Consider the following 14,035-nt stretch of genomic DNA (forward strand, 5'->3'; position numbering starts at 1 on the left):
AGGAAAAAAAAGATGTTGTAGTCAGGGAGCTCGGAGAGGCGGCCCCACCTCCTCCAGCTATGTCTGAGCCGAGCCAAGGACAGAAGCCTGTGTTTTCCATGGCACCTGATGAAGAGGCTCCTGTGTTATTCTGCTTGATTTGGTCTTTACTTGCCTCAGGGCAGTCGCTGTCATTTTTCATCTCGAGCTTCTCCAGCCCATCTGCACTTCCCCAGGCCATGGTACAGCAAGACACGGAACCCCATGTGTCCAAACCGCTTCTTGGTGACCTCTCTCTCTTTAGGATCCAAAGTGTCTCATCCCACGGGTTGCAGAAGAGCTCAGCTACTGGGTCCGAGGGCTGATGTGCCAAAATGCCAGACCCATCCTCTGCTGGTGTCCACATCACACCGGCCACCTTGTCTTTGCTCGTGGGGCAGCATTTGATGGCTAAAAAAGCAAGTCTGAGTCTGTTGCAAAGTGACAACTGCCCCAGTTCAGGTGCCCAAACCAAGCCCTGTGGGTGGTGCTCATGGGGCACTGCACTTCTGTACCAAAGGAATGCTTACAAAGGGAGGAAGAGGCACAAGGGAAGCAGGATTTTCCACAGGGCAGAGGTGTTTCTGAGAGCCCCCACGGGCAGGAGCATCACAGGTTTGTGTATTTGCTGGGATAGATGTGGAGGCTACAGCAGCTCTAATGGTCACTCACCCAGAGATAACACATGAGTGCTTTCTGGGATGAAAATCCATCCTTCCAGGAGCACCAGGGTGGGTGACTGGGGAAGGATAATTCACTCCCACCAAAAATGGACTGAATGGGGTTTTCTCTGGGTGACACACCCAGTGCCTGGAGTCCCTGGGGACAGGGAGCCTCTCAGCACATGGAGAAGCCCAAAGAGCCTCTGAGCCCCAAACCTGCTCCATCTTCTCCCACCCTGCAGGTGGGTGGCTCGTTATTTATGAGGAGCTGGGTGGGGGGTTATTGGGGATTTCCATTTCACTCACAGTGGGATTTATTGGCCTCTGCTGCCTTTTATGAAGCCACATCTTCACTGTGGATCATCAGCACCTTGAAGTGCTTATGCCTGAGGTACCTGTTTGTATCGAAAATGCCACGACAGCTGAGGAAACTCATTCAGACAGCGTTTCTTCTGCTTTGCTTTCGTGTGTCACCTTTTTTTTCTTCAGAGGTGCAGCTTTCTGCTACTGTAAACAACCTCAAAAGCTGAGACACGTGAAATAAATGGTGGGGTTTTTTTCTCCAGCATTTTCAATTGACTACTGGATTTTTTTTAAGGAACGCAAAATACCACCATGGTAATTAAAAAACATAACTTAAGAGTGTTAAAAAGTGGATTGAAACCTTTGCATGCAGTTAGTTCACATGAGGAACAACTCTGGAAAGCAACAGCAAAAATCCCCAGCTCACTTCACTCTCCAAAGCCAGGTACTGAAGTATAAGCAAACAGCAACATTGGCAAAGGAGAGAAAACCATAAACCAAACCCTTTTCCTCAACCCAAGAGCATCCTTAAAAACAAAAAACCAGACCCAGCATCATTTAACCAGCTGGTTTAAACAGCAGCACTTTAAAAGGATATAAGAAACAAACTCATTAAGCTGGAAGACATTTTCCATTCCAAAATTACTACTAAAAATAACTGTGCTCTTGAACTCTGCCCCTCCACTAGGCTATGGCCACTTGCCTGCTTCAGTTGGGAAGGGGGTTGGAAACCTGAATTCCTGCTCTTTCTCCCCGGACCCTTTTTGCTCCTGTTGGTCCCAAGAGATGCTCCAAGAGCCAGGATGGCTCCAGCTCCAGGGGGTGCAGAGGGAATGCACAGCTATGGCAGGGGATTGGGCACAGCTCAGTGAGAGACTTTAGTCAGTGCAGCAGCTGAGCTCCAAATTTGAACAGGGGGAATCTTCAGTCCTTCTGGACTAAGTGATATATCTAAACAGCTCCCTGGAGACATGGGAAGGTCTCCAGGCTGCAGACTAGAGATGCTGCAAGTCCAACCTCTCCCAGGTTAAACCCCTCAGCTCGATGGCAGTGCAAGAGAGAGGCGGAAAACCAACCCACAAACACAGGAGAAGGGGAAGAATTAACTCAGGCTGTGAAGTTTAATGAAGCCTTGAAATCAGAGATCAGGTGTGCAGCTGGACAGACATCCTGGATGCTCAGAGCATGGCTCTGGATCACGTCCCAGCAGCTGGTGGAGACAAGCTGTGGCCACGCTGTACCCAGGCCACGCTGTCAGGGTACCTGCACCTGGATTTAGGAACGATCCTGGGGGTCAGCTGTGCAGCCTGAGCCGCAGGTGCTGGAGGAGAACAGCTCTGTGGTCTCCACACGGGCTACGAGATGTGGAGATGGTGGAGATGGTGGAGATGCATCAACACCCACTTTACCCAGTTGGCATCAAACCCGCCGCCAGCGCTCCCAGCGCGCCCAGCCCTCTGCCCGGCACGGGGGAGCCCCGCTGGCAGAGTGGGCAGCCCAGCAGGTCCTGTGGAGCCGGGCTGGCTCGCACGGGGAGCCGCTCACGTCCGGGGGCAGCGCCGGGGGAAGCAGAGGCGGCAGCCAGAGCGGCGGGGCCGGGCTGTGCCGGTTCCCAACGCTCTGCTGCCTGTGAGCCGGCCAAGGGCGGCCGGCGGGAGCATGAGAAAGGGCTCCTCGCTGGTATTTCCTGCGAGCCGGGCGAGCCGGCGGTGCTGCCAGCAACGGAGGGGCCGGGACCTCCTCACACGAGACAGCGACGAGCTGCAACGCGTTTGCAGCCTCTGATGACCTCCTTCACCTCTGATGTTAACCCAGCGAACGGCACTGCACACGAGACCCCTTCATCCCAAGACCCTCGGTGTTTACTCCCTCCTCTGCCTCCCTAACTCCAAGGCAGTTTCCACTTTTTCCCCCTCTGAAATCCAAGGCTGCTGATCCACAGACACCTTAGACCCTAATGAGTAACAGATCAAGCAGGGAGAGTTCTGCTTCTGGATACAAACAGCCACCCTAACAACAATAATAATAATAATCCCTGCATTAGTCAAGATCCCTGATGGTAATCTTAATTTTGTTGACTATCCGGTATTTAGTGGGAGACAGAGTATAAAAACCAAAACCTCACACAGCTGGCAGTAATTCATAAGGGAAAAATGTTCCCAGTTGCTTATTTATTATAGCTGCAATATCTCAGAGCCGTGAGGCTCATTCACCATGAACTATTCTGTATGTTTTTAACAGGGAACAGCAAGAAGAGATGCACACAATGGGAAGAATCTTCTGCTTCTGGAGACTTTCACCCCTTTAAGCCAAGGTTTGTAGCCCTGAAGCCATCCCTGTCCTCCCAGCAGTACCCCACAGCCAACCCCTGCCCCTCACCTCCCTCGTGCTGCTGCTTCTACCCTGGCCAAGCACAAGGTTCATCCCTCTGGGTCTGCTCTTGGTATGTTCACCTAGAGACCCCCCAGCTGTCAGGATCAAACCCTTCCAGACCTTCTCAGCTGCCCAAGAGGTCCTGTTGATTTTACTTCTCTAATCCAATTTCTCACCTGAGTAAGAGCTCCTTTCCTTTTACTCCCTGGCACAGGTTTTTTGGGTACGCCTGTGACCCTCATCCCTCTTCTTCCCAGCATCACCACCACAGCTCTGCCTCTCACCACAGCCACACTACTCACTTTAGAGAGTTTTACTGTACTTCCACAACATCCAAGTACCTTTGGGCTACAAGAGAGATACTTCCCAGCAGGAATCTGCTATGCCTTTATGCAGCTATAAATTAGGTCTCCAGAGCAAGATATTTTACAGGGAAATGAGGCCCATTACCCTGGCTCTGTTACTTAAAAGATACAACAGTTTATGCTAGAGGATAGAAAGCCAGATATGTTTTATTCAGGCAAAACAAATTAGCAAAGCAGGATTTAGCCCAAAACTCTTCCCCAAAATAGAGGTGGGATGCAAGAGGACTGTTGTAAAGACAAGGACAATATTACTGGCTGGCAAAGTGGCTGGGCAGCAGCAGTGAGCTGGGATGGCTGCAATGGGAAGAGATTTATTTTTTTTTTGACAAATCATGCGGACATCACACGTGAAACTCAAGAGTTTCATTCAAAACCTCAACACTCGAAGAGTTTTACTTAAAACCAAAGCTTAGCAAGATCCAACTTCTGACTTTCAGTTCCAGGACAACACTTGGACATCTCCTCAAGGCACTGAATTTTTAGGTTTAAAACAAGACAGAGCTTTATTTGGACACCAGAGGAGTTATTCCAGCTTTCCCTACATGGGGATTATGCCCCAAACATCTACTGTCTGCCAAATCACCAGCTTCCTGCCCTTCTCCAACGCTGTCCTCACCAGATCAGCCAGCACTGCCTGAGCGCACTTCTGGAGTTACCAAGATCCCATCTGTCACCCTTTTAAATAACTGTCTGATCGTTATGAATTCATTTGCTATTCATTGTGATAACGTTAATCAAGATGAATTAATAGAGTCCTCCTACTGTATTGCGCTCCCTGGGGAATTCCACCACCATTTAGAAGTTAATTAATGGACCCGTAATTTGAGCGGTGCTGCCCATGCAATCACCGCTAACGGCAGGCACAGCGCAGGTACCTGCTCACAGGATGTCACTGCAGGCTGCAGTTACAGCACTCCTGCTGGTTTTCCCAACCCTACAGACCTTGGCTGATGTTCTGGGGGCTGAAGGAAGGCTCTGGAGGCAATGTCAGGGGAATGGGATGCTCCACGTTTCTCCCCTGAGAAGCAAGTGCTGCTGCTGAACACACAGGAGGCTTCTTGGCTTCTTTTTAGTCACCTGAGTCTCCCACGGCTCAGGTTTTGGATTAGATTTTCCTTGTCCTGCTGCACATCTCCCAAGGCATCCAGTGCTCCCCATGTCTCTGCCCCTCTGCACAGCATCCAGGGCAATGTCAGCCCCCACACACACCTGCACTGTCCCACTCATCCTCACAGGCACTCTCCGAATGCCTCAGCCTCTCGATTTAAGATCAGAGGTCTGGTGGGGCAGGAAGATTCGTTCTGAGCACCAAAGGGTTAAGCTCAGCAGGACCAAGGAGGTCCCCTGGGTGCCCCAGCAATCCCCCCACACCTCCAGCACAGACAGCTTTGACATTTGATGACTCTGCACGTCGTGGGTCCTTGGGTAACCCCATAAATCGAGGGTGGCAAGGTCTGCCCAACACTCAGTGCAGCTCCAGCACTGCCCCGTTTAATCAATGCTCCAGACAGGACTAAGTGCTCTTCAAAGGGACCCAGGCTGGAGCTCTGCTGGCCACAGGGACGGTTTTATCAGCCTGTCAGGGAGGCAAGTGTGGCTCTGAAGATGTAAGGGGAGAAGGCAGCAGAGAACTGGGGTCATTTTCACGTCATGTCTGGTAAAAGCCTGTTCTGCCAGCAGATTAGAACAGACGGAGTCAGCATATAAAAAGAGCACTTAAAAGAGGCACTGCCAGGGAGGTTTTAGATCCTAAATTTAAGTTCCAGTGAGGGGAGAGCTATATTTTATGAGACTGAATTTCTTTCTTCTTCCCCACGAGAAAAAAATCAGATACTGGACTGGGAGGTGAAACCCTGGCACAGGCTGCCCAGAGAAGCTGTGGCTGCCCCATCCCTGGAAGTGTTCAAGACCAGGTTGGACGGGGCTTGGAGCAACCTGGGCTAGTGGAAAGTGTCCCTGCCCATGGCCCACCCATCACCAGGCACCACTCCAGGACTCAGCACCGCTCTGGAGCCCACGGGAGGCCCTGGCTGTGGCACTAAAGCAAAACATAAACGAGACACAAACACTTTTGTCACCCCGGCAAGGTGACGCTGCCCCAGGTGCCCACCGTGACACCCCAGACAGGAGCCTGACGGAGCCTCCTAAGGAAGGAAACATTCCTGCAGCACCCAGGGGTGCTGAGGCCAGGCCAGGCCTTACCTTCTCTCTTCATGCCCATGGCCAGACACTTCTGGTAGCGGCAGTACTGGCAGCGGTTGCGCTGGCGCTTGTCGATCAAACAGTCCTTGTTGTCGCGGCAGGTGTAGGTGAGGTCCTTCCGCACCGTGCGCTTGAAGAAGCCTTTGCAGCCCTCGCAGCTGTAAACCCCGTAATGTTTTCCTGTGGGGGACGAGACTCGGGTTAAAAGTGTCTCCTCCTCCCCACACGGACCGTCAGCTCTTCCCGGGGCCTGTCTCCCAGCGGGATCTGGGGGAGGCAAAGGTTTCCTGGAGCCGTGAGCCGGAGCTGAAGAGCAGTGGCTTCGCCCTGACTTGACTTCCATAAAATCAGGATGCGCTCCGTGGGCTGCAACCTGCCTCCCACGCAGGAAAAGCCCTCGGCATTTCTTAGGCATACATCAGGGGAGAGGCAGCGCAGCAGTGAAACAGAGGGTGCCCTCTGTGCCCCCTCTGAACCTCCCATGCCAGCCACACGACCCAGCATGCTCTGTACACCCACCCTCCAAAGCCCTGGGCTTCAGGCTGGCAGTGGAGCGTGGGTGCACAGTACAGGCACAGGAGAGGTCCCTAAGGACTCACTAACTAGGCGACCAGAGCTCTTCTGGAGCAGAGAGCTTTTAGAACAGTGTGAGAATAAAGGGAATTAGCACATCTTTATCTCCCAGAGTGGAGAGACTGTGTCAAGCTCATCTTTTTATCTGGCACTGTGTGACAGTACCACTGCAGATCAAAGATGGGGAGAAGGAGGGACACTCACTGATGCCTTGTTTTCAGATGGGCTGAGGATGTAACCCCACTGCTAAACAGGGACCTGGCGTCTGCCAGCTCAGCTCAGAGCCTGCCCTGGACCAGGCTGGTCAATAAGGGACTTCTCATCTCTCCTCTGAGAGCACAGGAAGCTGTGCCACAGGGAGCTGGGGAGTCATGCCAACCCTCTCCCAGGGTACCTGTATCCTGAGCCTGCCGCTGTGAGCCCCTCCCAGGGCAGGCACCAGCCTTACCTGAAGATCTGTCCCCACAGATGGCACATATGTGCTTGGTGAAGGAGGCCATCGTTCCTGAGGGATGTGCTGGCACTTTGAGGACTCCATTGAGCCCCAGGGGTGGCTTAATGTCTTCTGTGCTGGTGACGGAGTTCATGGGCGAGTTGAGCTGTTGAGGTAGAAGCACAGGGCTCAGTGGGGACCAGGGACATGGGATGTGGGGCTGTGCCAGCTGGGACATGGGGCTAGGTGGACGAGCAGGGGACAAGCTTCCAGTGGGGACCAGCACCACTTAAAACACCCACCACAAAGCTGAACCTCTGGGTTCATGATTTGGGCACGAGTGCTCACCTGCTGCCCTGGCATAAGAGCTGGGCACGCAGGGAACACGATCTGCAGTGATGGCTCATGGGAGAGCAGTTGGCTGGGAGCAAGTGCTTGTATGGCTGATGAAGGCCAGGACACTCGTGCATATCCTTTCAGCATTATCTCTCCAAAGGAATGCTTCATGGTAAATAAATAGATCCCAGATGCAATGGGGCCTAGCTTTCCAGAACTGGCTCGGGTGGGACACGTCTCTGCAACTTCCACATGTGTCTTCCCTCCCCAGTGAGCTTGGCCCCCAGGAAGCAAAGAATGGGGTGGAAGCTGAGTGCTGGCACGGCACTGATATGGAGTGAAGGATTCCTGTGGAGCAGGGCAGGGCTGTTGTCTTCCTGTCTACAGAGAGAAACTGAGGCAGGGAGATGTAGGATTGACCCATCTATAAGGGAGACAAGCTCACAGAGACCCTGTGAGGGTCTGAGGGGGAACCAGACTCAGTGACCTCAGGGACAGAGTGCTCCTCTGCCGGGACCACTGCACCAGGGACTGTCGCAGAGCCACCAACACTATCAATCTCTAAACCCAAGTTGGATACACAGGATTGTGCTTCAGTTTGTTGTGTTTTTCTACCTAGTAGAGATCCTCAGCAATTGCACTTGTCACAAATTAATTCAGGGAAGTCCCAGGGCTTGTGATCTGTCAATTAGAGCAGAGCAGCCGTTCCTCCGGCTTTTAAGTCTCCAGGCTGGTGGGGAATATTTGGCAGGCAGATGACTAACAACCACAGAACAGAGCCAGGTAAACCCACCCTGGAGAAATGTCATGGATCTGCCTCCCTTTCCTACCCTGGTGGGCCAGCTGATGAATCAGAGGCAGCCAGGACCTGGTGTCACCGAGGGATACACTCCTGGGCTTCAGCTGCTGTTCCATAGAGCAGAGAGGGGAGGGACAAGCAGGTCCCCAGGTAGAAACCTCTCTCTTTGGGTCCCCAGGCACATGCTCTCACTTTGCTACCCTGGGAGCAGGGGTTGCCACTCAGAGTCACCACCCCCAGCAATCCCTCCCAGTGCACTCTGTGGGAAATGGAGCCGTTTCCCAGGTGCAGCCGGTGGCTACAGCTCGTGTCACGCTGCATCACTGGCCGTGGACACGTGGGACTGAGGGCAGAGGCCATGGCTGCCTGACGAAGATAAGCCTTTCACCACCACTTCCCCAAGCCCCAGAAGTCCAAAGAGCAGCCCCCTGAGAGCATCAGCGGGATGACGAGCAGAGCAAGAACCAGCCCAGGAGGGGTGGGGGTCCCGTGCATCAACTGGTGGGCGCTGAGTCAGCCCCGGGCTGGGGTGGGGGAAGTCATCGGTTCCTCTCCCAGCTCTGGCCCGAAACCTCAGTGGAGGCACCACGTGCACCCTGGGGTTCCCACACCACCCCGGCGCCTGCCCCTTGCCTTCCCCTCCCGGCTGGCCACCGAGAGAAACCGGCAGCACGTGCAAGCAGGGAGGGAGCAGAGGGGGAGGCAGCAGCCCCTCGCCTTGGCACAGCACTTCTGCTCCGGGACAGGACGGCTCCAGCTCAGCAAGTGAGTGGGGACGCAGGAGGAATCAGTGCTTTTCTTCCCCAGTGATGCCAGAATCTCTCGGCGCCTTCCCTTCCCTCTTCAGCTCGTTGCACCAGGGGACTGAATCCCCTCCCTTCTGGCAAGCAGAGCTTTATTCCTCCTCCCACCCAAAAATAAAAAAAAAAAAAAATCCCACCCCTTCCCCGGTCCCCCAGGCACCCTTACAAAGAGCATTGTGCAAAGGCAGACGGCGGCTCTGGAAAAGCCTAATCCCGTGTCTGATCTCTCCCCGCTCACCCCCGGGCGCCCCGAGCTGCTGCCAGCGATGCCTGGGGCGGCTGCACCACACAGCCCTGCAAGCTGCATGCAAAGTCCCTCCCTCACAGCTCTTACTGAAAATCCTGCACTTTTTTTTCGTGTTTTCACAGAATTTTTAGGTAAGAGGGTTTAAATAATACGTTAAATCCCGGTAAGCTGCAGAGCTGCTGCGTCTAGACCCCCCCCAGTCTGGCTGGGACCCTGCTCACTACTGCAAACTATTCCTGCCCTGCACATCTCACCCACAGCTCAGCCCACCACCAGCATCCCCTTCCCATAAGGGCCTGGTGTGCTGAGATCCCATGGCAGGACACCCTGCCTCATGTCCTGATTTTGGGGCTGCATTTGGAAACCATGTGGGATCCCGGGAAGCTCACACTGCTGGAGGGAGGACAGGGGGAGCACTTGGAGCATCCTCCAGCACTGGCACCAAGGGCTGCTGGGTCCTCACCTCTGCAGAACCAGATGAGATAGGTAGAACACCCTGTTTTGGGAGCCTGATGGCTCCTCCCCACCCCGGTGGAGCCAGAGTGGAGAGGCCCCACCCTGGGGACCCACCGCACCTCGCGCACCGCGTGCCCTTCTGCTCTGCTGGCTTTCCAGAGGCGACGAGGCATGGCCTGATGGCAAGTGGCATCTGCCATCTGATGCAAACCACCTTCCATCAGTGCCATCCCCGCCCGGCGACGGGGGCCACACGCCTCATTACCCCGGCGCTCTGCCGGCCGGTGCAGCGGCGCGGGGGCCGCGCTCCCCTCCGCGCATCGGCCTCGCCGCCGCCCGCACCCTCCTCCTCCTCCTCCTCTGCCAGCCCAGGTAGGCGCCTCTGCAGGGATGGGGACAGGGACCTAATGCGCCCAGACAGGGAACAGATGGCAAGAGCCATTAGGCTGAAGGCCTCCGAACTGTCACCTCGAGGAAAACCACTTAAGACAAGTCCCCGGACGGAGGACGGGCGTTCGCGCCGCGCCAAGGGCTGGAGCCGCGCGCTCCCGGCACCATCCCACCATGCTCTCGCTTCCCTTTCCTGCCCTGTAGCTGTGTTTCGTTTCAGTTCCCCCGGCCTGCCAGCCCCAAAAGCAAACTGCACCTTACAATCGACGCTGGGGGTGCGTCGCCCCTTCCCTGTCGTCTCCCCAGCTTGTGGCTCACCCCGTGTTGCCTCACATCCCCCTTCCCGCTCCTTCCCCACCACTTTGGCGCTGCTGCTGCTAATTTTGTTCTGACTGCCCGTTCCCAGGCGCCGTTTCAGTTCCCCTTCCCTCGGCCACGGGATGGGAGGCGATGTGTCCACCCCACTCACCCACAGCGGGGAGCAGGGTGCAGGTCTATGGGGGTCACGGGCTGGATCCTGCATGGGAGAATCCCATCCAAAGGCAAATTGCCTCTCTGTCCAGCACTGGGATGCTGGACCCTGGGGAAGCTGCCTGCAGGTCCCTAGGGATGGGACTCAGCACAGCCCCATGTAGAAAGACCTGTTATCTCTGGAAATAAATCAAGCCAATATTTAAAAATAAAGGTGCTGGCAGGTGCTTGACTCCCAGAGAGGGCCTGGAATAAATAAACCCACAGCGAGTGGCAGGTGGTGGCCAATTCCTTAATCTGCCCTTTTACTAAACATATACCGTGCGAGCAGCCAGCAACAGGTGGCAGGGGCTGGCCAGCACCCCGATCTGGCTATTTTTAAAAAGAGCTTATCTCTCCCTAGTTGGAGGGTTTTTTACATAATCTTCTGCCAGCAAAGGCCAATCTTTCCCCTGCAAGGAGAAACGGGCAGTGAGCAGGGGACTCCTGGGTGTGCACAAGTGACAGGACAAGGAGGAACAGCCTCAAGCTGTGCCAGGTTTAGATTGGCTATTAGGGAAAATTTCTTCACTGAAAGGATCATCAGGCATTGGAACAGGCTGCACAGGATTAGTCCAGGAATCACCATCCCTGGAAGTGTTCAAAAGGCTTGTGGATGTGGCCCTTGGGGGCATGGTTTTGTGGTGGACTTGGCAATGCTGGGTTAATGATTGGACTCAACGACCTTAGAGGGCTTTTCCAACCTTAACAACTCTATGATTCTACTGGGACCACAGGCCAGCCCTGGAGGGGATGTGCTGAGGTGATAATCCCAGGGTATACACAGTCTTAGGGTGGCTCTGGCTCCTGCCTGCAGGTGACCCAGGGGTGGTCACTGCTCCCCTTTCACCCCCTGTTCACCTGGGGACAAACAGGTGATCCATGGCCATATCCTGGCTGTGCTGGTCCCTCGTAGCCCACCCAGGGCAGCCCCACAGGCAGCTCCAGCCAGTGGAACAGGATGCCTCCAGCTTAGTTTCCCCCTTGGGCTTCTGCTTTTTGCCTCCCTTTGGGGCCTGTCTGGATGAGGAAACCCAGGGACGTGGCTTCTCCCCAGCTAAACAAGCAGCACAGACATCCCCACCACTTACCTGTGGGCTGCTGGTGCCAAATCCCAGGCTGGGGGTGGAGGGGACGGACATTGAGTGCGGGCCCATGGGGGAGCTGATGACGGAGAAGGGAGGGCCCATGCCATTGATGGGCGAGCTCAGGGTGCTGATGGGCGAGTGCAGCTGGCCCGGGGAGCCCAGCGAGGAGCCGATGCCCGGCCCGATGGACGGGTGGAGGGACGGGGTGGCCATGGGCCCCCGGCTCGTGGGAGAGTTCAGGGATGTGGAATTGACTTGGTTGGAGAAATCTGGAAGAGAAGAAAGAGAGAAACGGGGTTGAGTCTCCCAGCTGGGACAGGCTCTGACACAAGCCCTGAGATGCAGACCCCTGCTCCTTGCCCTGCCAAGGAGCTGCTTTTCATCCTCCCCCAAAACTCCCAATGCACCTCCATCTTTCCAAACCATCTTCTGTTGGAGCATCTACACAGGCATTAAGAGAGGTGCTGAGAGCATTTCCACCTTGAGACAGGCATCAGTGCCCTCCTCCTCCACCTCACTCACACATTGCACCCTGGCTCTAAGCTCTGCCAGGGACTCAGTATCGCTGCTCCAGCTGATGCCATCCATGCCACAGGATAATTTGGATTTATCACAGGGCCAGGCCATGCCTGGAGAACATGGGGCTGCAGCAGTGGTTCAGCAGCAAGAGCATGTCTGTGCATCACACATGTGGGGTGTGTGTCCATCCACGCACCAGCATGCCACAAGGAAGGCTGTGCGCTCAAGGGTTGGACTGGATGATCCTGGAGGTCTTTTCCGACCTAAATGATCCTGTGGCTCTGTGTGCTGGCCAGGAGGAACACGCCTGCCTGCTGCATGGGGAGTGGGAGCAGCTCTGCAGGCACAGGACGGGCTGTGTCTGCCTGCGCCCCAGCGGCTCCGCCGTCCCGGGGGAGCGGGAGGAGGGGGGCGGGAAGAGGGGGTTATAAATAGACTTCGATTCTCCCAAGAGGAGACATGGAGCCATTCCTGGCACATTTCCTCCTCATCCTGTCACGCTGCTTGCAAAACAATCCCGAGCGAGGAAGGGGCTGGCTCGTGGCCCCCGGGCAGGCTGCGAGCAGGAGCGGACGGAAGGCGGCGGGGGCGGATGGGCAGTGTGGATGGGCCCCCCCCAGCATGGCCACTGCTCACCCTGACACCCACCAGGACCCCCCAGTTCACACCAGCAAACGTGGATCCAGAGAGGAGGAAGCACCAGCATGACCGCTTAGGCAAGGGGCCCCTCATGATGGGTCTGGGATCCACTGCTTTTGGCTACGGACCCCAAATTCTGGAAAATGTTGCCTTCAGTCTGCTTGGAGCCAGCTGTCTGCCCAGGATTTTGGAGCAATTAGCACATGAATGTTACACAGTGAGGAAACATGCTCGCTGAACACACAGCAGCCCAGCCCCAGCAATCCTCCCCAGAGATCACCCATCCCAGTGGGGAAACCCCAGGATGAGGAAGTGAAGGCTCAGCAAGGCAGCAATGCTCCTCTTGCAAAGCCACTGGAACCAGCATCCCATCACTGCACCCAGAGTCCCATCACTGCCCCCAGCATCCCAATGCTGCCCCCAGAATCCCACTGCTGCCTCCAGAATCCCACTGCTGCCTCCAGAATCCCATCACAGCCCCCAGCATCCCATCAGCATCCCTGGCCCGTGGTGGAAGGGAGCATCCTTGTCCCTGGGGGCCCAGCCTCGATTGGCTCTCAGAGGATGTTGATATAAAACAACCTCAGGCCACCACGTCACCCCTGGCTGAGTGACGTGCGGGCAGCACAACAGGAACCCCAGGAAATTCCTTGAGGCTTCAGGGTCTGCTCCGGGGGGTTTAGCACAGAGGGATTGTGCTTCCCGGCTCTCTGCTCCTGGTGTTTTATCCCCACTGCCATCCCAGCAGGGGGAAAAGGCAGGAGTTCATTCTGGGGCAGAGTTAGGGGGTCCCAGCCAGGCTTGAAGGACCCCAGAAACACCCACAGCCAAGGTGATGGATGGACACCTTCCAAGGATGCATCGGATTCCCAGCCAGGGGAAACAGGCACTTGACCCGCCGGCAAAGGGAAGGCAGCAAAGCCCAGTCTTTCCTTTTAAAAGATCCTGAACATTTAAGGCAGGAGAGGTCACAGGCAGGTTACTGGCGACCAGCCCACGCCTACTCAAGCACATCAGAAAGCAAAGCACGTGTGGGGCTGGCACCTCTCCTGAAATCCCCATCCCCGGGGTACCACGGGAGCTCCCCGTCCCTGCACATCCCATGTCACCACGTCAGCTCCCCTCATCCACCCTGTTCACACACGGATGTGATCCCCAGCACCCAGCACCCAGTCATGAACTGGGGGTGTGTGGGAGGGATGGTCCAGAGAGAATAATTCAGGCAACAACAAAAAGGAAAGGAGAGGGCTAACCAAGCATGGAACAGGGAGGCGTGAGTGCTGGCACGGACAGATTTGGGTGTGTTTTCACCCAAACCC

At 55.5% G+C, this 14,035-nt stretch overlaps 1 protein-coding gene across 3 annotated transcripts in view; it reads right to left on the reverse strand.

Moving 5' to 3' along the window:
- Positions 1–14,035, reverse strand: part of RXRA (retinoid X receptor alpha) — a 105,565-nt gene that overhangs the window by 24,619 nt on the left and 66,911 nt on the right. For all 3 annotated transcript variants that reach the window (XM_027649928.1, XM_027649926.1, XM_027649929.1), the window contains 3 exons: positions 11,562–11,827; positions 6,945–7,095; positions 5,924–6,103 (listed from right to left, as the gene is read on the reverse strand). In XM_027649928.1, the coding sequence (XP_027505729.1) occupies positions 5,924–6,103; positions 6,945–7,095; positions 11,562–11,771 (541 nt within the window). In that variant the 5' untranslated portion in view covers positions 11,772–11,827. Of the gene's footprint in view, positions 1–5,923; positions 6,104–6,944; positions 7,096–11,561; positions 11,828–14,035 lie in introns of those variants that run through there.

Source organism: Corapipo altera, unplaced genomic scaffold, assembly GCF_003945725.1.
Source record: "Corapipo altera isolate COAL_440 unplaced genomic scaffold, ASM394572v1 268, whole genome shotgun sequence".
Classification (NCBI taxonomy): domain Eukaryota; kingdom Metazoa; phylum Chordata; class Aves; order Passeriformes; family Pipridae; genus Corapipo; species Corapipo altera.